The 20,138-nt window shown below is 52.9% G+C and overlaps 12 protein-coding genes across 12 annotated transcripts; 6 read left to right on the top strand and 6 right to left on the bottom strand.

Moving 5' to 3' along the window:
- Positions 1 to 25: 25 nt before the first annotated feature.
- SAICODRAFT_63266 (uncharacterized protein) lies at positions 26 to 2,010 on the top strand. The gene is made up of 5 exons (XM_019169979.1): positions 26 to 117; positions 176 to 336; positions 388 to 406; positions 461 to 588; positions 648 to 2,010. The coding sequence occupies exons 1-5, from the start codon at positions 75 to 77 to the stop codon at positions 1,959 to 1,961; spliced, it is 1,665 nt and encodes a 554-aa protein (XP_019027316.1). The 5' UTR covers positions 26 to 74; the 3' UTR covers positions 1,962 to 2,010.
- A 182-nt stretch (positions 2,011 to 2,192) lies between these two features.
- On the top strand, positions 2,193 to 3,590 carry SAICODRAFT_32640 (translation initiation factor eIF-2B subunit gamma; the record flags this gene model as incomplete). The annotated part of the gene is made up of 1 exon (XM_019168219.1): positions 2,193 to 3,590. One exon carries the CDS (start codon positions 2,193 to 2,195, stop codon positions 3,588 to 3,590), a length of 1,398 nt encoding a protein of 465 aa, XP_019027315.1.
- A 140-nt stretch (positions 3,591 to 3,730) lies between these two features.
- SAICODRAFT_4393 (pfkB family carbohydrate kinase) lies at positions 3,731 to 4,837 on the bottom strand (the record flags this gene model as incomplete). Its single annotated transcript, XM_019168756.1, has 2 exons — positions 3,731 to 4,777; positions 4,826 to 4,837. The coding sequence occupies 2 exons, from the start codon at positions 4,835 to 4,837 to the stop codon at positions 3,731 to 3,733; spliced, it is 1,059 nt and encodes a 352-aa protein (XP_019027314.1).
- A 199-nt stretch (positions 4,838 to 5,036) lies between these two features.
- On the top strand, positions 5,037 to 5,636 carry SAICODRAFT_68571 (acyl-CoA N-acyltransferase). The gene is made up of 2 exons (XM_019170404.1): positions 5,037 to 5,247; positions 5,300 to 5,636. The coding sequence occupies exons 1-2, from the start codon at positions 5,103 to 5,105 to the stop codon at positions 5,611 to 5,613; spliced, it is 459 nt and encodes a 152-aa protein (XP_019027313.1). The 5' UTR covers positions 5,037 to 5,102; the 3' UTR covers positions 5,614 to 5,636.
- Positions 5,637 to 6,168: 532 nt separating this feature from the next.
- Positions 6,169 to 7,305, bottom strand: SAICODRAFT_74538 (glycoside hydrolase/deacetylase). The gene has a single exon (XM_019170936.1). The coding sequence runs from the start codon at positions 7,149 to 7,151 to the stop codon at positions 6,186 to 6,188; it is 966 nt and encodes a 321-aa protein (XP_019027312.1). The 5' UTR covers positions 7,152 to 7,305; the 3' UTR covers positions 6,169 to 6,185.
- A 2,776-nt stretch (positions 7,306 to 10,081) lies between these two features.
- Positions 10,082 to 11,996, bottom strand: SAICODRAFT_4390 (acetyl-CoA synthetase-like protein; the record flags this gene model as incomplete). Its single annotated transcript, XM_019168754.1, has 5 exons — positions 10,082 to 11,385; positions 11,435 to 11,507; positions 11,560 to 11,695; positions 11,749 to 11,864; positions 11,922 to 11,996. 5 exons carry the CDS (start codon positions 11,994 to 11,996, stop codon positions 10,082 to 10,084), a joined length of 1,704 nt encoding a protein of 567 aa, XP_019027311.1.
- A 608-nt stretch (positions 11,997 to 12,604) lies between these two features.
- Positions 12,605 to 13,681, bottom strand: SAICODRAFT_74533 (putative nascent polypeptide-associated complex subunit; the record flags this gene model as incomplete). Its single annotated transcript, XM_019170935.1, has 3 exons — positions 12,605 to 12,979; positions 13,299 to 13,472; positions 13,634 to 13,681. Coding segments are annotated over 3 exons (485 nt in total), but the record flags the coding sequence as incomplete, so codon positions are not given.
- A 342-nt stretch (positions 13,682 to 14,023) lies between these two features.
- SAICODRAFT_51908 (peptidyl-prolyl cis-trans isomerase-like 1) lies at positions 14,024 to 14,673 on the bottom strand (the record flags this gene model as incomplete). The annotated part of the gene is made up of 4 exons (XM_019169106.1): positions 14,024 to 14,404; positions 14,462 to 14,485; positions 14,544 to 14,585; positions 14,644 to 14,673. 4 exons carry the CDS (start codon positions 14,671 to 14,673, stop codon positions 14,024 to 14,026), a joined length of 477 nt encoding a protein of 158 aa, XP_019027309.1.
- Positions 14,674 to 15,056: 383 nt separating this feature from the next.
- Positions 15,057 to 16,141, bottom strand: SAICODRAFT_74527 (uncharacterized protein). Its single transcript, XM_019170934.1, has 2 exons — positions 15,635 to 16,141; positions 15,057 to 15,577 (listed from the first exon to the last, which is right to left on the bottom strand). Exons 1-2 carry the CDS (start codon positions 16,015 to 16,017, stop codon positions 15,280 to 15,282), a joined length of 681 nt encoding a protein of 226 aa, XP_019027308.1. The 5' UTR covers positions 16,018 to 16,141; the 3' UTR covers positions 15,057 to 15,279.
- A 130-nt stretch (positions 16,142 to 16,271) lies between these two features.
- SAICODRAFT_28438 (uncharacterized protein) lies at positions 16,272 to 16,798 on the top strand. The gene is made up of 3 exons (XM_019167151.1): positions 16,272 to 16,305; positions 16,361 to 16,670; positions 16,730 to 16,798. The coding sequence occupies exons 1-3, from the start codon at positions 16,303 to 16,305 to the stop codon at positions 16,786 to 16,788; spliced, it is 372 nt and encodes a 123-aa protein (XP_019027307.1). The 5' UTR covers positions 16,272 to 16,302; the 3' UTR covers positions 16,789 to 16,798.
- Positions 16,799 to 17,601: 803 nt separating this feature from the next.
- Positions 17,602 to 18,672, top strand: SAICODRAFT_32633 (Pkinase-domain-containing protein; the record flags this gene model as incomplete). The annotated part of the gene is made up of 3 exons (XM_019168218.1): positions 17,602 to 17,782; positions 17,836 to 18,598; positions 18,651 to 18,672. 3 exons carry the CDS (start codon positions 17,602 to 17,604, stop codon positions 18,670 to 18,672), a joined length of 966 nt encoding a protein of 321 aa, XP_019027306.1.
- SAICODRAFT_63258 (uncharacterized protein) lies at positions 18,651 to 19,985 on the top strand (the record flags this gene model as incomplete). Its single annotated transcript, XM_019169978.1, has 2 exons — positions 18,651 to 19,628; positions 19,725 to 19,985. Coding segments are annotated over 2 exons (1,239 nt in total), but the record flags the coding sequence as incomplete, so codon positions are not given.
- Positions 19,986 to 20,138: the final 153 nt, after the last annotated feature.

Genomic DNA, 20,138 nt, shown 5'->3' with positions numbered 1-20,138 from the left:
AGACACCCTGACCTCACCGCCTTCAAGGTAAACAGAGGGTAACTGGCATACATCACCGACAGGGACCAAACAGGATGATGGGCCAGTTTGCCTCCGAGAGGCCGATTGCCATGAAAGGTCTGCTACTTGAACATCTTTCCGATGGCTAATGGTGGCTGACTTTGCGGGCAAACAGCTCCTAAACCGAAGGCTACGAAGGTACCGGCGCATGCGTCGAAGATCCCGGCTGGTACTCCACAGAACAAGTCGTTGATGGAGAGGAGGAAGACGAAGGGGGGTGCAACGCCGATGGGTGGGGTTGGGGCTATTGATCCGGCGCTGAGGATGCAGCAGAAGGTATTGTCATCAATTCTGTACTTGAGTGCTCAGCTAACACGCATGATACAGATGCCGCCGCCGAATACACGTATGGACTGCCGTATCACGGTGTACAATGGGATTATGCTAACTGAGGTCTCAGCACCCACAACGAAAAACATCCTCGAGCGGTATAAGGATGCTCCACCAAGCTTGATCATCCACCTCCACCAGCAACACTTCCGATTCGAACAACAAGACGGTAACTTTCAATACAACAGCCCTATGAAGGTGTGGAGGAAAAGCCTATGTTTTTCCAAGACTTTTGGGCTGATGGTTTCTTCATACAGTCTATCCTAGAACACATCCGCCTCGAAACTATCCCACCAGACTGCGTCGAAGTCTTCCGTGACGCACGTATCCGATTCTATGAAGGCTGCCTCATCGTCCAAATCAAAGACCACCGACCCCTAAAACACACACCCCAACTTAACATCCAAGCACCAGCACCACCACCCTCAAACGAACACATCACCCCCTCCCCGCACATAAACGCCTCTCAACCCCCCCAACGACCAGCAAGCAGTACGGGCCCAGAACGAACCTATACAACCGTCCTCCACCCAACCGCAGAAAGTTTATGGGCAGATATGTGTCTGATGTCAGACTACACTGACCCCCGCGTCAATGACGATTTCTCCCTCCGCATGGAATCCCTCGTCCTCCTCGCTACCTCGCCCCCTCTCCACCTCGATCCCCTCCCGCACCCCTCGGCCCTCCCATCCCTTCTCAAATCAATCCTCCCACTCGCCCCTCCACCACCGACACGCAAAAAGAGAACGTCGCATGCGCTACAAGACGAAGAGGCCGAGCGGGAGGAGGAGGAGAGGCTCATGTTGATTATGGATGAGAAGTATGGGGTTGGGGCTGCTAGTGGTGGTGGCCGGAGCGGGAAGGGTAAGAAGAGGGAGTTTCAGCCGGCATTTGGGAGGATGGCGTTTGTCGAGGCATGGAGGAAGAAGCAGAAAGCAAGGATCGCCTCCACTCAAGCAGGCCGTCCGAATACGGCTGCGGCGCAAGCGCAAGCTCAGGCTGCGAATGCGGCGCAGGCTGGTGGGCAAGGGCAGGGTGTGGGACAGGCGGCAGCAGCAGCTCAGGCTGCGCAAGCGGCACAGATTCAGGCGCAGATTGCACAGCAACAGGCGCAGGCTCAAGCACAAGCACAGGTTCAAGCGCAAGCGCAAGCACAGGCCCATCTCGCCGCTCAGCAGGGTGGTACACCTCTCCATCTACCTGGACAACCCGCCGCTGGCGTACCCGGGGTGCCAGTGGTAGCAGGACCAGGAACCCCCGGTACAGCCCTCTCCGCACAAGAAGCCGCTCGAGCCCACCAAGCCGCCATCGCTCGCGCCCGCGCAAACATGGGTCAACCCATCCCCGGCGCTGGCCCCGGTGTCGGTGTTGGTGCTTCAGCGGCACAAGCGCAGGGTGCTCTGGCAAATATGACGATCCAGCAGTTGCAGGACGTGGTCGCTGTGCAGCGTTCAAGGGGAATTCCGATACCGCCGGCGATTCAGGCGAGATTAAATGCGGCGTTACAGGCTCAGGCGCAAGTACAGGCTGCGCAGGCGGCGGGGTTGGGGGTTGTCAAGAGGGAGGGATGATGAATAGGTATCAGAAGGCGTTTGTGTGATGGTAGAAATGAAGACTAATACAATTTCTACTACGTATACGTAAGTCCCGCGCTCGTAAGGTAGGCCATCACGTGCAACGGTACATGTGCCTGAATTCGAGGGTACCAAAGTCATCCGTGAGCGGAAAGTTCGGAAAGTTCGGATTGAGTCGTGACGCCAGATCAAAGAGCCAGTCCAGCTGTTTGATCTTCCATCGACAATATGAACTCGTTCGCCGCCCTCCAGGAAAGCGACACCCCCGCCGCCGCTTTGTCACGTCAACGATGGAACACAAATACCACATCCGCAGTCAGTCATGAGTTGACCGCAATCATTATGGCCGGTTATGGAAACTCGCTCTATCCCCTCACCGAAGAGTCTAATCTACCAAAGGCGCTCTTGCCTGTTGCGAACAGACCAATGCTCTGGTACCCCCTCCAGTGGTGCGAAAAAGCAGGTTTCGGCAACGTCATGGTCGTATGCCAAACAGAAGCCGAAGACAAAATCGCAGCGTGGCTCAAATACAAATACGAAGGGAAAATCAAAGTGAATCTGGAAGCACCATCGAACGCGGAGGAGACGGCTGGGACGGCGGATGTGCTCAGGATTCTGAAGGATAAGATCAAGTCCGATTTCGTGGTATTGTCGACGGATCAGGTGATGGATATGCAACCCTACGCTCTTCTCGACTTTCACCGAATACACTCTCCGACCGTGACCTCGGTCTACTACACACCGGTAGGAGATGCGGCACCAAAGGATACGGAGAATATGCTTTATGTTGGGTACGATGATCAGAAGAAGAGGTTGTTGTATGTTAAAGCTGAGGCAGATGTGGAGGATGAGCTGGAGGTTCGGATGAGTTTGTTGTGGAAGTATCCGAGATTACGGGTGTCGACAAAGTTGCAGGATGCGCATGTCTACATCTTTAAGAGGTGGGTGTTGGATTTGATTGCACGGAACGACAAAATCTCGTCGATTAAGGGAGACTTGATGCCATTACTAGCGAAGGCACAGTACCAGTCGCTGTTGGTTGAGAAGGTGGGTATGGCTGAGTTGACGCGGACAAATTCCCCACCATTACTTCCTACCCAACAAAACACGACTCACTCCCTCGGTAACGATTATGCCGGCAACCCGATCAAGATCTCACTTCTGGTATATCCCAAGAACGACTTCTGCGCACGGGCGAATACTCCAGCATCGTACGCCGAACTCAACCGACATCTCGCAAAACAGAACGGCGAGACTCTCGGAGATGCCCGTATCGCCGGCTCCGCAGACGTCTCACTCAAGGCTCAAGTCGGTACAGACTCCCTTGTCGGTGAACACTCCAAGGTCGACGAACGCACATCCCTCAAGCGCTCCATCATCGGTCAACACTGTGTCGTCGGCCGTAACGTCAAGATCTCGAACTCTATCATTATGGACCGGGTCGTGATTGAGGACGGCGCGAAGATTGAGGGATGTACGGTTTGTACGAACGTGAGGATTGGATCGAAGGCACAGTTGACGAATTGTGAGGTTGGTGGTGGATTTGTCGTCGAGGAGGGATTCCAGGCGAAGGGTGAGAAATTGGTCGATTTTAGGGATATGGAGATGGATTCGGACTCCGACTAGCTATGGCTGCAGTCATAGAAACGTCTAAACAAAATCACAAAACATTCTAGCATACACGTGTTCCCGCGCTCTTCCTTCAAGCATTAGACGCTCGCAGCGTACAGCTGCAGCACCCATCACAAAGTAACGCCAAAAACTTTTTACTTAGTTACAATACCAGCCTTGCTGCTCATGAAGCCGTGCTTGGGGTAAGGGAAAGAAGGACCGACCTCCTTGATAGCGAGCTGAGCCAACCAGGTACCGGCCTCGACACAAGTTTCCAAAGACTCGCCCTTGACCAACATACCCAAGAATGCACCAGCGAAAGCATCACCAGCACCGTTGGTGTCGACGATCTCGTCATCAGAGAGCTTAGGAACAGGGTATACAACAGTCTCCTTTCCGGGCCTGGCGACAATGACGGACTCAGCACCCTGAGTGAAGACGACGGTGCGCTCACGCTTGTTGTTGGCCTTGGGGAGGGCAGCAATGTGCTCGGCAATCTCCTGGACGGAGGTGGTCTCAAGACCGTGAGCCTCAGCCCAAGCAGCAGCCTCAGACTCGTTACCGAGGATGTAGTCCCAGTAGGGGGTAACAGCGTCCATGCCGTCCTTGAAGAACTGGCAAAGGAAGGGAGCGGAGAGGTTCATGACGAAGGTCTTGTTGGTCTCGGCAGCGTGCTCACCGAGAGCTTTGATGGCATCAACGCAGACAGTCAAGTGGAACCCACCAACGTAGAAGAACTCGGCATTCTCAACCAACTTCCAGATCTCAGGGCTCTTCAAGTGCTCGAGCTTGTAGTTGTTGGCAGCAGCAAGGTCGGTGACGAGGGAGCGGTTGTTACCAGTGATGACAACACCACACTTTCCAGTAGGGGTGGACTCGTCAACCAAGTACTCGGTCCTCAAACCCTCACGCTCGTTGGCAGCGTGCAACTGCTCAGCAAACTTGTCCTTACCGACACATCCAACGTAGACGGTGGACTTGGGAGGAAGGACGTACTGGGCACCACGCATGGCGTTCTGGGCAGCACCACCAGCGAGGAACTTGGCATCATACTTGGTCATCAGCTCATCGTAAATAGGCTTGTGCTTGTCCTCGGCGAGGATAGCATCGTTGGCCTTGAGGCCGTACTTCTCGAGGACATCAGTGCCAGTGTTGGCCTGAATGTCAAGGAGAGGGTTTCCAAGACCGAAGAGGACGTATTCCTAAAGAACAGTCAGTAATTATCCTCATGAAAAGCAGCTTTAACCTACCTTGCCAGACATTTTGTGGTATGGATCGAGGAGCTCGAGTCTATAATGCACGCAACTGCCGGTAATTGCTGCGACGACGTCGACGTTCATCACGTGCATTGCGCGAGTTTATCCGGAGCTGTCTTGCCAAATTGGGAACAATAATGCAAACGCGTCGACATTTGCTGGAGACTCTCGATCGACGCTCTTCTACGCTGTCTCGTCCATCTACACCTCGCTTGTCAATCCCCACTTCTTTGCCGTCAGGTGCTTGTTCGAGTGGCCGGCAGCTTCCGCAATGGTTCCAGACGCGATTACTCTTCGTGATCTCACCCCCGACACCTTGAAATCCTTCAAGAGACTGCACCAAGTCCTCTTCCCAGTCGCGTTCGCGGACGCGTATTACAAGGAAAGCTTGAAGATCGGTTCATTGGCAAGGTTAGGTAAGTCACTCACATCTTTGCAGTTGAGTTCACATCTGACGCGCATTCAAAGCATTTCACGACGACACTTGCGTCGGCGTCGTCCGCTATGCCTACGATGAATCCTCGTCAACCCTATACATTTTGGCCATTGGCGTATTGGCACCTTACCGTCATCTAGGAATCGGATCACGACTGTACAATTACGTTCTACTACAAGCACGAGAAAGGGGGGCTGCGAAAGTCGAGCTACATGTCCAGACCTCGAATGAGAACGCGATAGAGTGGTATAAAGCAAGGGGATTCCAGATTGCTGAGATGATAGATGGATATTACAAGAGGGCTCTTGACAAAGACGCTTACCTTCTTCGGTCCGTGATGGAGTAAGCTGGCTACGGGGACGGAAGAGCACGAGCTACGACGGAGGTTATTTTCATTGCGGCGCTGGCGTTTTTGCATTGCTTCTCAGGATACCTAAATTCAGGCATAATAATGATTTACCTCAACTGCCACTTCTTGTTTGATCTTGAGGTCCTCCTCTTCTTCCACCGTCTCGGCCTTGCGTTTCAACATGTCGCTTAAGTGTGTTCAAGGATGTCGCCTCTTGGTGAACCGTCTGAATTGCGGCGCAAAGCTCGTTGTCGTCGTGCTGGGCATCGAGGTGTACGAGCTCACGTGAGACGCGGGGTTCGCTGCAGTGCAGCTCGGTATCGACCATGGGATAAACAGACAAGGTACAATTACGCAAATGATGGCTAAAGTGAACAGAACCCAAGTTGAGGGGTTTGTGTCTTTTCGGTCCAAGACGCACCTACAGACTGACACTGAGGCTGAAGGCAACGGGCCGAGCAAAACCTAAGAGAAACTTTGTATAACTTAGGTATTAAGGAGGTGCGAGCGTATCTACTGCTCAAGCAAAAGACTAAAGAAGAATATATATCTATCACTGTTGAAAATCCTTAACTGGAACGGTACCAGTTCGCCTGGTCATCACCCAAGCACTGTCCGACAGTGACCATCTTGTATCCAGCAGCGTTGATCAACTCCAAAGCGTAGGACGTCAAGTTGATAGTCTGCTCATGAATATCATGCGCAATGACAAGAGAGGATGTCGACGAAACCTCCCTACCGTCGAAGTACTCAGCCACGATGTCCTTAGAATTCTGAATCAAAGAAGGTTCAACGTTGTTGTAATCATCAGTGTCCAAGTCAAAGTCGACGATGTGGTAACCCAAGTTCTGCATAACCCTCTGACAGTTGTCCTCGCAAGAAGAATACGGCGGGCGCATGTAGGTAGGGAAAACCCCAATGATGTTACGCAAGGCCATCTCGTTCAAAATCATCTGCTCAGCCATGTCGGCGTCGGCCAGAGTGGACAAGTCAGGGTGAGTCCAGGTGTGGGAAGCAATTTGGTGACCAGACGCGTACTGCCTCTTGATGATGGTGTCCCATCCGTAGGTCGAGTCATCAATGGGTCCTTTGCCAATGTTGTTACCGGTAATGAAGAAGGTGGCCTTGGCATTGTACTGGTCAAAAAGGTCGAGGATAGCATCGGTGTACAAGTAAGGTCCATCGTCGTACGTAACAGCAACCTCACCGGCCGTGACACAGTCGTAAATCCAAGTACCGTAAGGCACGGAGCCAAGAAGAGTACGGTCAACGGAAGAAGTGTTGGCTCCAGAGGGAATGTACTCTGCATCACAAACACCGTAGGCGGCCTGACAATCATCAGCAACAAGGTCACAGTAGCCGGCTCCAGTACCACACCAACCAGCGCCGGAACAACACTGACTGTCAGGGCAGGTCCAGTTCCCAGGAGAGCCAGAACCGCACTGGCCAGTAATGGAAGCATTTGAGGTAGACGAGTCAGAGTCAGAGTCGTCATCACACTCTCCGTAGCCACTCTGGCAACCAAGCGAAACCATACAGTAAGCATCATCGGTACCACACCATCCATTCGCAGAACAGCAGTAGTCATCACCACATGTGTAGTTACCAGCCGAGTTGGGACCACAAGTGAAATCAGGCGAAGCGGAGGAACCTGAGCTGCCAGACTTGTTCCAGCTCGATGTTCCTCTGGAAGAGCTTGACGAATAGCTTGAGGATTCATCATCACAGTATCCGAACGCATCCTGACAACCGGTCGAGCAGTAACTGTCACTAGAGCCGCACCAACCGAACTGAGAACAGCACATGCTATTGGGGCAGATGTAACCGTTGACTCCTCCACAGGAGTTGTCGGGAGAAACAACACCAGTGGACTTCGCTGAAGCAGACGCGGTGGCGGTAATGGTACCGTTGAAGCAAACCTGAGTTCCGTCGCCACAGTAACTGTCCGTGTTTCCACACCAACCAAACTGCGAACAACACAAGCCTTGAGGGCAAGTGTAGCCGTTGGCAGCACCGCAAGACATGTCGGGGGAGAGCACGTAAGAGTTAATGCAGGAAGCAGTAGAGGAAGACGAGGAGGATGTGACACTGCTGGAAGCGTCTTGGGTGGAGCTGGCGACGGAAGCAGCGGCCAGAGTATCCGTAGAGAAATCCGCGGAGGTAGTGGCATCGGGACTCATCGATGGGGTCTCAACTGAGGCGGAAGAGGCATCGGTACTGGAGGGGTCGGTGCTGGTAGTCGCATCGGGAGACATAGCTGGAGTGGAGACATCCGTGGTCAAAGAAGCATCAGTGGTAGTAACATCGGTGCTTGTGGTGGCGTCAGGAGACATAGCCGGAGTAGAGACATCAGTGGTAGTAGCAGTACTGGTTGAGTCCGTGCTGGAAGCATCAGTAGTGGTGGTGGCATCCGGGCTCATCAACGGAGTCTCAAAAGAGGAGGAGGAGTCGGTCGAGGTAAGCGAAACAGCGAACGCGTTGGCATCGAAGCTGGTCGCAGCAGAATCCGTAGCACTGGCCTCTGTGGATGCTGCATCAGTGTTGCTAGTCTCAGTGGTTGAAGCATCCGTGGTGGGGTCAGCAGTGGTCGACTCGGGGGTGGAAAAGTCAGTGGTGCTGTTGCTGTCCGTAGGAGTATCGGTGGTGGTGGTCATCTCTTCGGTAGCAGAGCTAGAAGTCTCGGTAGAGGCGGTGGCATCCGGGGACATAGCGGGAGTAGAAACCTCAGTGGTGGAGGTGGAGTCAAGCGATGACGAAGTCTCGGTAGAGGTAGTAGCGGCATCGGTCGAGGTTGAAGACTCAGTGAACGACGTAGTAGTCTCTGTGGAGGAAGTAGCAGCCGTAGAGGACGACGAGGAGGCGGCAGCAATGAGCGCGTTGGCGTCAAGAATCGCTACGGCAGTCGTTGACAAAGTGGTTGCAGCCACAGCCGTGGTCGAGCTGGAAGTGGTTGTGGTCGAACTCGAGGCCGTCGTGATGGACGTCGTGGACGAAGAAATGGTCTTCGCAGTGGTGGAAGTCGAAGTCGTAGCGTGCAACTTGTTCAAGGCAGCAACATTCGCGTAACCAGCAGAGTCCTGGAAGCTACCACTGGTATCGGTGGCATCGCTGGCACCGAAACCAACGTAAGAGTACATGGCACAGTAAGGCGTGTAGTTGTTACCAGATCCACCGAACCAAGAAGTGACATAAGCCCAGATACCACTCCAGAAGCTGCCGTCGGCCTTGAAGACATCGAAGAAGGCACAGTTGGAGGTGCTAGAGCAGGTGTTTGCACATTCTTGAGGGCTGTACGCGGACTGAGTAGCGTAGGAGATGAAGGACTTGGTGGTTGGGACGGCAGCGGTCTTGCTGGAGAAGACCAAGGTATAGCCGCCAGTGACAGAGGACGCTGATGCGGAAGTAGTAGTCGCCCGCTTCGCGAGGACGTGAGTTGGGGTACCGGTAGGAGTAGGCGTCGCGGTCGGCGCAACAGTGGGTGTTGCGGCAGGTTCACGTCTTTGCAGCCTCGGGCTCCCTGCCTCAACAGAGCCCATAAGGGCCACCAGGACGAGGGCCACCAGAGTGGTATAGAGTATCGAGAACTTCATCGTACCCGAGGAATGATCAAACCGGGTCGATAGAGTGCAAAGGGCCGAGCCCAAGTTTTATAAAACGTCGCGGATATGGGGGAAAGGCTGCACAAGAGCGGGCCAGCTGCCACCCAAGATTTAAACAGACATCGGACGAGCGAGACCGAGACGATTACCAAATTCGGGTGGACAGAGGTTGGGTTTCACGCGAGGAAGCCTCACACAGTGCTAATGCGAACGGCTCGTCCTTCGCGCAGAGTCGCGTCGAAAAAACGCGCTTGGGCCTCTGTCACACAAACTTACTGGGGCCAGACCCGCATGCTGGAGATGGAAGGACGGGAACGGATATGAATGAATGGCATAACCCTAAGGCGGCAATACCAATCGCCCCCCGCTGGCCGATGGCCGATGGACATTTGTCGGAGGAAGCTTGTGTGAGCGCCTCCATTCTAGAGTCCTACCGATACGTTTCCAAACCATACCACCGATCTTTGACACATGGGCAATTCAGCCGCCGGAGAATTTCTGAATACGGATGTCGTTTACACCTGCAGTTGTGCGACTGGTCCGTGCACGCGTCTGCCAGACTCCGGCACCACCTCTACATGTCTCCAAAACCTCACAATCGGGCTTCCCCACTTTTAATTCTCATCCACGCGGCTGAATCTAAGCCTCTATACTGTGATCCATCCAACCAAAATAATTGATCTGCCACAGCTGCAAGATTCGTATTGGCCTCAGGATCGAATCCGAGTGACTTCAGTGTATTCTTGTCGTGCTTGAAACTAGCGTTCATCGTCATCCTACGTTCGCAGTCCTCGGTTAGTTTCACTGTCCATGTGTCATTTGCCTTTCACCTGAGCGGCAAAGCGGGAAACTGCAGCAGAAACTACTTACGTATCCTTAACAATCCTTACCAACCTCGGTAAAGCATACTCCGGAAGACCCTTCCTCTTCAAATGTCCGTAAAGTTCAGACATGAACCCTTTTACGTCGATACCTTTCTCCAAAGTCAATGCTAAACAGCCGACTTGGCCATCATACGCCTCCAGTTTGCTACCGAAGACGGAGGCGTCGCGAACACCAGAGATCGTGCTCAGATGATCGCGTACTTCGCCTGCGCTGACGTTTTCGCCTTTCCACCTATACGAGTCGCCAATCCTATCAATGAAGGTTACCCATCCGTCGTGATCCATCACCAGCAGATCGCCTGAGCGTTGGTAGATGTCGCCCTTCTTGAAGACGTCTCGAATGATCTTTGCCTCGGTCGCCTCATCATTGTTCAGATATCTGGCCAACGGCGTCCAAGGCTGAATCTTCCCAAGAGCCTCACCGCCCTCACCAAGCTTCGCTCTCACACAAAACCCAGTCTTCGGATTACGATAGGGCCGCTCGTTCTCCGCGTCAAACTTGACAATAATGGTATCATCAGCCCACCACCTCGCCAACAGCCCCCGATGTCCAACCTTCCCCGCTCCCCATAATCCCGAAGACCAATTATCAAACTTAGCCACACCCTCCGTAGACCGATAATACTCTCTAATCTCACAAACCCCAAAACGTTCCTTGAACCTATCCCACACTTCCGCACGCATCCCGTTCCCAGTTGCAACAGTGACTTGATGCTTCCGATCCCACTCCGAGGGCGAACTCGCGACAAGATACCTACAAAGTTCACCGACATAAAGAATCCGTGTCGCGCGGGACTCGGTACAGTCCTTCCAGAAATTCCTGGTCGAGAAGCGGCGTGCGAGACAGAAGCAGCCGCCGTTTCCCACCATGTTGCACATTCCTGTGAAGAAGCACGTACCGTGAAAAAGTGGAAGAGCACTGTATGTCCTAGGGATGCTGTTATCAAATGGGAAGCGGGAACAGACGAACATCGTGAACGCAGCCTTGATGGCACATGCTTTAGGTTTGCCAGTCGTGCCGGAGGTGTAAATCAGGCAGGTGATGTCGTCACCTTTGATTACAGGACGCTTCCACTCCGTCAAGTTCCACGGAGGGAGGTCTTGCATCATCACTGACTCCACTCCAGTCACTGGCTGAGAGTTGCTGAAGGAGGAGTGAACAAGAGAAATAGCAGGTGTCTTGGACTTGAGCCTGTCGATGACGGAGGAGACATGGGGAGCAAGATCAGGCGTCGCGATCACGAGCTTCGCATCGGCGAGATCAATGCAATGAATCAATGTTTCGTCTGTCGAATTGTTAGACACCTTCTGCCAGAAAAGTCGTAGTGATATTACCTCGCAGACTTGAATTGACCAGGGCAGCAGTCACGCCAATCTTTGTCATAGCCACGACAGTGAACCAGAATTCCTGTGCCACAGTCAGCATTCTCGTGTCCAATAAAAGCTCTTCGATGTCCTACAGGAGTATTCGTCATAAACACAGCAGCTCTCTCCTTCGCACTCAACCCACGCTTCAAGAAGTAAGCGGCCAACTTGTCCACTTCAACCTTCGCTTCGCCATACGTCCACGTACGGCCTTCGAACCAAAGGGCATCTCTGTATTGTATCATTGGCTGACATTTTGCGTGCGGCGGTGAGCGAGTACACACCTCATAGGATCCTGCTTCTCGAGTACGCCGTACAAGCTCATATACTCCGCGTTCTCCGTGATGGTCTGCCCGACGCGCCGAACAAATAAGAATTCAATGAGCTTCGTTTGGATATCCTGTCCATGCCATGTCAGCTGTCATTTCAGTTAGAGAGTTCATCCCATGAAACGGACCTTCGAGAAGTGCCACTTGGCATCTGCATAGGCTGCGGAGAGACCGATCCCAATGACGGTGGTCAACGGATCCATTTTAGCAAGTCAGACCTTTCCAGCTGTTTTGGTAGTATTTCTGAGTTGATCGTGCCGGCCTTCTCTATTTAAAGGTCCGTCTCGTCCTCGTATGTTCAGCTGCTGCCATTCGGTGATCGCTCGGCTCAATTGCCGGTATTAAAGTGCGGAGACAGCTGTCACGCGGGTGTACCCAATCTAACCCCCATGAGAAAGCTCAAGGCTTTATCTCACCTTGGCTATCGAAAACCAGTCATGATATTGCTATACTTGCGGCTGCAGGCATGAGAACGAAAAGCTTAAAAGACACGTCTGTTCTCGATGAAGGTAATTTCCCACGCCTGTGAACTTTGTCGTAGCTATAAAATTCACTCTTACTAGCAGACCAGTCCAGGAGAGCATCCAACACAGAGGAGAGTTGTTTTGTAGGTAGGGGAGCTTATCAAGGACTCTTTAGAGCTTTGAAGCATGGCGAAGGAGAAACGTATCGACAGCGAACACAAAGATACAGAACACGAAGTAATGTCGATTTCACTCGTTCAAGAGCAATGAGAAAATGCTTTTTTGATCCCAGAACACCTCAAACCAAGAACGAAAAAGTGGTAATACAATTTTGTGCAAAAGCCATTCCACTCCATAGCCCTTGTAACACCCTATCTTCACACCAGTAGCATGCCTTCTGGTCATGATACCATCCCTGACATCACTTTCTTCTTTATCTTTTCACGTCAAACGTAACGCTTACTCGTCAACGGTCTCGTCCTCAACCTTGGCCTGCTCATCGAAGTTCTCAACCAAGTCGGGGACATCGTCCTCACCCTCAGCACCAGCACCGGCAGCGGCGGCGGCAGCGTTCATCTGCTGGTAGGACTCAGCGAGCTTGCGGAGGGAAGCCAAAGAGTCGGGGCCGAGCTGGTTAAGGATTCCAGGGACGAGCTCGGTGAGCTCCTTGTCCTCACCCTTGCCGTAGATGGCGAAGGTGTTTGATGGGACAGCGGCGTGAACTGGAATCAATATGTCAGTGTCTGATATAAATTGTTTCGATGTTTTGCAAGTGCATGTGTGTCGGTCGAAGAGACGTTGTCCGTGTCCAGCAGGTCAATACACGGCGCGGCATAACAGTCAATCTCCCAAACAACAATCCTCACACCCGACCCAGTCCGACTTCCTCCGCCGGATGCACTCCATAACGTCTTTGTGGTTGCCTGTCACATATCGTACACCCAACATCATCGTTTTGCTGCGCCCGTGTACCATCCATGCTGATCGAACAACTTCCGGTAACCGACACACATGCACCAAACAAATGCGATGAAAACGTACCCTTGGGGGCGGTGAAGTGAATAACGTTGCCGTCCTCCTTGAACATGTTGACCTCCTCAATGCCAGTGATGGGCTGGACGTTGAGCTTCTTCAAAGCAGCGGAGAGCTTCTTGTCATCACCACCGGTGGAGGCACCCTTCTTCTTAACAACACGACGGGGAGTACCCTTACCACCTACACACCACCATAATCGTCAGCCTTCGCTCTATCCAATTGCGCCAATGCCATCACTGCGGAATCCCGATTCCTCGGCGCAAGCAAACAAAGCCAATTCTCAACAGCGGAGGACCGGGAAAAATTGACAGCAAAGCGGGCGAAATAGAAAGACAACATACCGGTACGGGCAGAAGCCTGAAGGCGAGCGAGCTTGGCGTGATCCATTGTGATTTACTTGAGTTATGACGAGGAGGTCCTGCGGAGCTTCGAAATTCGACCAAGTCAAAGTCACCTGAATTAGGGCTTAAGCGTGCGCGCCCAATCAGCATGCGAGATCCCCGAAGCTGATGTGAGGTACAGCATGTTTATTACGTCAAATTCAGTAGGTATATCGGTTCGATTGAAGTGGGTATATTATGTCTATCGCTGGCGAATCCATTCAGTTGGACCCTGCAGGCTTTTCTCCAACTCGAAGCACGGTTCGGCACCAAATATCGATACTTGGTCTTCTCAGGGCTCCCTCGTCTTCACGAAGAGTGCCACTCTCCTGATCTGACTCATTCATCCATTCACTGCTGCTCCACCAATCCCGCCTTAATGATCTTGACTTCCTCGACCGGTCTGTCTGCAGCGCCAGTCCTTACCAATCCCAACCTCTGCACGGTCCTCATTCCCTCCTTGACCCTTCCAAAGATAGTGTGCTTCCCATCCAACCATGGCGTCGGTGCCAGAGTAATAAAGAATTGTGATCCATTCGAATTTGGTCCAGCATTGGCCATGGAGAGGACCCCTGCGCCGGTATGCTTCAAGCCAGGGTGAATCTCATCCGCGAACTTCTCGCCGTAGATGGAAGAACCACCGCGCCCGGTACCGGTGGGGTCACCACCTTGGATCATGAAGTCTGGAATGATGCGGTGGAAGACGACACCGTGGTAGTAGCCTCGTTTTGCCTGTATCGCATATCTGGTCAATTGGAAGTGCTGAGCCTCTCGAACAAGGCTGCATACCAGTTCAGCGAAGTTTTTGCATGTCTAAGAATACAGTAAGCATTCAGCTTCGTCAAAGCGAGTTGTCGAGGATGTGACGTACCCGTGGTGCGTGATCCCAGTAAAGCTCGACGGTTACCGGACCCTGTATAGAATCAGTCAGAAGGCGATGATCCGCAACACAGCATCACCAGATGGATCACCATAGAAGTCTCCAGAACAACGTCGCCCATCTTGCTTGTCCAGTTCTCCGTGGTCGTCCACGGCCGTTCCTGGCCCAACCCAACCCCCTATAAAAGCACCGCGCACCGCGCACCCAACGAACTTCAACTTTAATTCCACGACAGTCTCGGACACCGGTCTCTTCGGATTGACTCGTATCCTTACTTCCTTCTGTTCTTCGTTAGTTGGAGGTGCGTTGGTTGTTGTGGGAAGAACAAGAATTAAGACGCTTCCGTTCATATCTCCTGCGCAGGAGCTCTCTTCCTTTGGGAGGGCGACGAGTGCCTGGGTCGTTAGAGCGGGGATATTCCTTTCCTTTGGTGTACGTAGTTGCAGTTCGGTGGTGTTATTGGAAATATTGCAGTCGTGAGTGACGCGGGTTGTAGCTAGAGGAAAAACTCCGTTCGTCAGAATGTCTTCATATATGCTATCTGCAAATAAACTTCTGTTACTTCTATCTATCCACGATCGGTCCAAATCGCTTCCTGTCTAGGTTCGTTCTCTTCCAGCATCTCCGCCCTTGTCGATCTCTGTCTTGATGCTGCCTTCGTCAAGGCATCGCTTCATGGCGTTTGTCCATCACAAATGCGTCTTTCATATATCCTTCACACATCACCCTACCTCTTCCCCGGCAGCGTCTTTCCTCCAGTGCCCTCACTTCGACTCCTCTCCATCTCCACTCCACCACCATCCCAACTCCCACTCCCATTCGCTCTCTCCGACACAGCCGGACTCGCACCCCTCCCCCCACTCGCCTGCTTAAACTTCTGCACATGACTCTTCTTCTCAATCGGTGGATTCTTTCGTTTCTTACTCTTTCCGGATGCCGCGGTGGAGGCATCGGATAACTCGAAATCATCGTCTGAGGCGTCGGAGTTTGTTGCGAAGGTGTATGGTGAGGCTGTGCCTGATCCCCTGTGCTCCAACTTGTCAGCATATGTCATGTAGGATGAAAAAAGAAGTAGGTCGTACTTCTTTGAGCTTGAGGCTGCTCGTCTCGCCCCTCCCAACCCCAAACACTTCTCCAAATGCGGCGCAAACCTACTTCCCGCAACCTCCCTCCCACAAATATCACACCTAACGTACGCTCCACTCCCTCCCCCACCTCCCGCACCCCCTTCCTTCCCACCATTCACCAGGTCTTTACCCCAAATGTCTTTATTTGGTAGTGAACAGAATTGACGACAGGGTTTGTTGTGGGTAGGGCAGATTTGGCGGGAGGTGTGGGCGTGGGTGTGAGCGGAGAGGGCGATGTCGTGGAGGTTGTCGAGGATTAAGTCGTGGAGGATGGAGAGGGAGAGGGCGGGGATGGAGTTTGGTGGGGGTGGGGGGATGCCTGAGCCTGAGGATGGCATTGTGTGAGGTGATGTGTAGATCAGTAGGGTGAGCGCCAGATCGTGCTGTGTGAGGCCTGATCCGAGTTCACCGAGTTCAACAGGCTTCAAGTAGCGAGGAACGGATGCCGAGGAGCTTTTCGTGTGCCTGTAACGATGACAAAACGGCGATTGCCGAGCTCGACCGCCATTGCTGCGCCTCGCAACGTACGGCGGCTGAGACACCCGCGCCACTGGGAGCTGCATCAAGCTGGGGAAGCACGCTCTTGCTGTATCGCGAGAGTCGAGCCCATCAGCAATCTCAAAATGGTCAAGCCGTTGTCGCGGAAGTCTAAGAGGTGCTTGTTGGCTAACTGCTTGACAGACAACCGACCCGCCTATTGATATCACCACTTTACTGTCGAGACTCCATCCCTCTACAAGCTCGAATCGACACACGTTATTGCTGAGTACTCCGACCGGAGCAGTCATCCATACAACAATCGAGAATCAAGCCCTCGCACGGAGATATGCCGCGCTGATACGCCAACTGATCGGAGAAGCTGGCCGGGTCGCGAGGGGGATGGTCGAAGCGGAGCGGGAAGGGCTGGAGGATGAGCAAGAGGTGACAGAGGAGGGACGGTGTGGATTGTTGAGACTGAGGGTGGGGAGGAGAGAGCTTATTTGTGTGCCAGGTGTGTATATTTTGCCCTTCTGATGTGAGCTGGTGGGCTGAACTCTCGCGTGCGCACAGATGAAGAGTACCTGTTGGTTGTGATACATGATGTTGGAGGTGCCCAAGATGCAGCTTGAAAAATCTGATGCACGCGTGTATGCTGGATCACACGGATGTTTCATGGCAGTTTGAGCTTCTATATGTGCAGCCTGACGGGAGATGGATTCATTGAGATACCGGGATCCAAGCGCCAGATGGCAGCCGCTATGAGCGTGCCAGGCTTGACAAAAAGATGCATAGAGAGTGCAAAGATACCCTTGATACCATATGGAAGAGTGATACACGTCAAGAACGCGTTCCCATGCTCAACCGTCATACCACAAGATGGAAAACATAGCCGACGATGCTATACCGCCGCCGCCCCCACCCCCTTCGAATAGCCATTCCCACATCGAATATGATTAACCACGAAGGTAAATGCCAAAAGAATTCCGCCGAACTCCAGATTGTCCCAGCATCAGCAATCTCCCGCCGCGTGCTATGGCAACCACATGTGCATCGCCCTGGCAGAAACGCGTGCCCCGTGCACGGGCCGCTTCGCAGCCGCATCAACAAAAGCGGCTAAAGGAATAGTACGAAAGCAAGCAGAGCTCATACCAACACAACACAGCATACAACACAGAGGAACCATTGTTAAGCGGTTGTTTGACGAGGATTCGACAGCATTTATCTCGGTGATTTTTTTGGATTGCGGTTATTGAAGATATACGACGAGGAAGGGCTATCGATCCATTCCGGTTTTCGGCTGTTTATACGCTCTCTTGGATCGACGAACACGTTCATTGTTGATACGACATACACCAAGCAACTTCATTGACGACTGAGCTTCGCAAATCGCGTCTCGTACATCGATAGCACTTGCGAGAGCTCTCCAACGCCTTATATAAACAATGGCAACGGCGACATATCAACGCCGACCGCCGTCGGTACAAGACGCCCAAGCTGCCGCCAATAAGCGAATCTCACAAATCTCGACTGCGTCGTCGAAATTCAGTACCAATTCTGATGGGAGACGGAAGATTAGTGTTGGTCCATGGATTCTGGGGAGGACGTTGGGTCGTGGTTCATCAGGTATGTTCTTGGCACATTGTTTCAAGTTCGTAACAGTTGCTGACATATTGTAGGACGCGTGAGACTGGCGAAGAATATGCACACTGGCGCACTGGCAGCAGTAAAGATCGTTCCGAAGACACTGACGCCAGCCGCCCCACCGACAAACTCTGGATCAAAAGGACAGTCCGGCCGTCTCCCTCACGGTATCGAACGTGAAGTCGTCATCATGAAGCTCATCAAGCACCCTAACGTCATGCGGCTGTACGATGTCTGGGAAAACCGCGGTGAACTGTATCTCGTCCTCGAGTATATCGAGGGTGGTGAGTTGTTCGATTACCTTGTCAAGAAGGGCCGGCTTGAGGAGTCGGAGGCGGCGGATTATTTCCGGCAGTTGATCGATGGTGTTGGGTACTGTCACCGCTTTAACATTTGCCATAGAGATTTAAAGCCGGAGAACTTGTTGTTGGACAAGAACAAGAAGATCAAGATTGCGGATTTCGGCATGGCTGCATTGGAGCCGCAGGATAAATTGCTGGAGACGAGTTGTGGTTCTCCGCATTATGCAAGTCCGGAGATTGTGGCGGGAAAGACATATCACGGAGCTCCATCGGATATTTGGTCCTGTGGTATCATCTTGTTCGCGCTGCTAACGGGGCATCTCCCGTTCGACCATGAGAACATTCGTGAACTGCTGTTGAAGGTTCGGGAAGGGCAGTTCGAGATGCCGCCGCAGCTTTCCCCGGAGGCGAAGCACTTGATTTGGAGGATGTTGGAGGTTAACCCAGAGCGGAGAATCACGATCCCGGAGATCTTGAATCACCCGTTCTTACTGAAGTATCCCGCGCCACTCTCTTTGCCAAACTCTGCGACGCTTAGCAACTTTGAGATGGACGCTACGAGGCCCGTAAACTCTCGTGAGGAGATCCACCCTGAGGTCCTCAAGAACTTGCAGACTCTGTGGCGTGAGGACCGTGAAGCGATCGTTCAGAGATTACTCGCACACGAACCGAACTCGGAAAAGACATTCTACTGTTTGCTGATGAAGTACCGACATGATCACCTCGAGAATTACGGCCGTGAGTCGATGACGAGTCCGACGCCGGTCGCAGTACAACAAGATCCCGACGTCGACAGATCACGGCAACCAACTCGGGCACCACCACCCATTCCTACATCGTCCGGGTCGAACACTAGGAGGAAGAGTGTGAGCCGGTCCAGAACGAGGAGTATGGCTGCCAGCACGCCACAAACTCCACGGTCACATCACCGTAAAGCATCATCGATCGTTACTGTTTCGTCAGCACACAAGCGAAATGTGTCCTTCTCGCATGCGAGGGCTCGAGTTGCTGCTGCGCGAGCGAACTCGAATTCTCCGGAGAAGATATCGCCTTCGAAGCGGCAGAGTGTCGGGTATGGCAACGGGTATGGTTCCGTACATAATTCACCAAGGAAGAGTACGGTTAATGCTGCGAGACGAGCTCCGCCTGTTCCGCCTAAGCACTTCAGTTGGCAGAATCCTGCGTTTAAGATTGACGTGCTTGATGAAGTTGCGAGGAAAGTGTCTGCGGATTTCGCCCTTGAGTGTGAGAGTGCGTTCAATGGGTTTGGGACCAGTCCGGATGTAAAGGCTGCACCTCCTCCGCCTGTGCTGCCAAAGCAGGACCTCCTGAACAATGACCGGAAGTCTGGGTTCTTGGATGATGTCGTCGCACACCTCGACGTTGGCGGTACCGGCAACTTCATGGGCTCCATGCCCATGATCTGGGAAGAAGCAGAGCGTTACGCAGACGCAGACGAAGAAACAGCACACATCACAACAGCACAAATAACCACCGCCGTTAAGAAACGCGCAGTTCTATCCGAGGTGAATACAAACCAGTCCCGTGGCCCCAGCCCCGGTCCCCCACGGGGCGAAAAATCCGCCCTGAGGATCTCGAGTATGCTAAGTCCCTCGGAACAGCCAAACCCCCTTACGCCTCCACCCAAAGAACGACGAGCGGTATCTGCGCCTATACCGCATGATGCACCACATTTGATAGCGCTGAATGCGCCGGTGTTGGCGGAGCCGGTGGAGAAGGCTAAGAAGCCGGGCTTGTTTAGGAGGAAGACTACGAAGACGAACATGAAGGTTGAGGATGTGTTCAAGCCGCAGAGGGAGGCACCGTCGAGACCTGATCGGGAGATTAGGGAGGAGGTATTGAGGCAGGTGGAGCATCAGAACAAGGGCGTTGGTGCGAAAGTGCGGAGGTGGGGAAGTAAGAAGGGCCGTGAGCCGTTCGGCAAGGAGAATGATATCTTTGGTAAGTTGCCCGTTGTGATTCTTTTGCAAATCAAAACTGACTGCTATCTCTCAGATGAACCCGTTGCGAAGACC

The sequence above is a fragment of the Saitoella complicata genome (assembly GCF_001661265.1).
Source record: "Saitoella complicata NRRL Y-17804 unplaced genomic scaffold SAICOscaffold_1, whole genome shotgun sequence".
In the NCBI taxonomy this organism is placed as follows: Eukaryota; Fungi; Ascomycota; class Saitoellomycetes; order Saitoellales; family Saitoellaceae; genus Saitoella; species Saitoella complicata.
Note: the sequence above shows the minus strand (reverse complement) of the source record. Positions and strands in the feature narration are given on the sequence as shown.

Bases quoted from the DNA above. Each gene is read 5' to 3' on its own strand.
- SAICODRAFT_28438 (XM_019167151.1), top strand. The intron at 16,671-16,729 runs GTGTGTATATTT...GCGTGCGCACAG, and splicing joins AGAGCTTATTTGTGTGCCAG to ATGAAGAGTACCTGTTGGTT.
- SAICODRAFT_74527 (XM_019170934.1), bottom strand. From the start codon at position 16,017: ATGCCATCCTCAGGCTCAGGCATCCCCCCACCCCCACCAAACTCCATC. The intron at 15,578-15,634 runs GTACGACCTACT...GTTGGAGCACAG, and splicing joins GCAGCCTCAAGCTCAAAGAA to GGGATCAGGCACAGCCTCAC.
- SAICODRAFT_63266 (XM_019169979.1), top strand. From the start codon at position 75: ATGATGGGCCAGTTTGCCTCCGAGAGGCCGATTGCCATGAAAG. The intron at 118-175 runs GTCTGCTACTTG...GCGGGCAAACAG, and splicing joins GAGGCCGATTGCCATGAAAG to CTCCTAAACCGAAGGCTACG. The intron at 589-647 runs GTGTGGAGGAAA...TTCTTCATACAG, and splicing joins AATACAACAGCCCTATGAAG to TCTATCCTAGAACACATCCG.
- SAICODRAFT_68571 (XM_019170404.1), top strand. From the start codon at position 5,103: ATGGTTCCAGACGCGATTACTCTTCGTGATCTCACCCCCGACACCTTG. The intron at 5,248-5,299 runs GTAAGTCACTCA...GCGCATTCAAAG, and splicing joins CGGTTCATTGGCAAGGTTAG to CATTTCACGACGACACTTGC.
- SAICODRAFT_74538 (XM_019170936.1), bottom strand. From the start codon at position 7,151: ATGGTTTCGCTTGGTTGCCAGAGTGGCTACGGAGAGTGTGATGACGAC.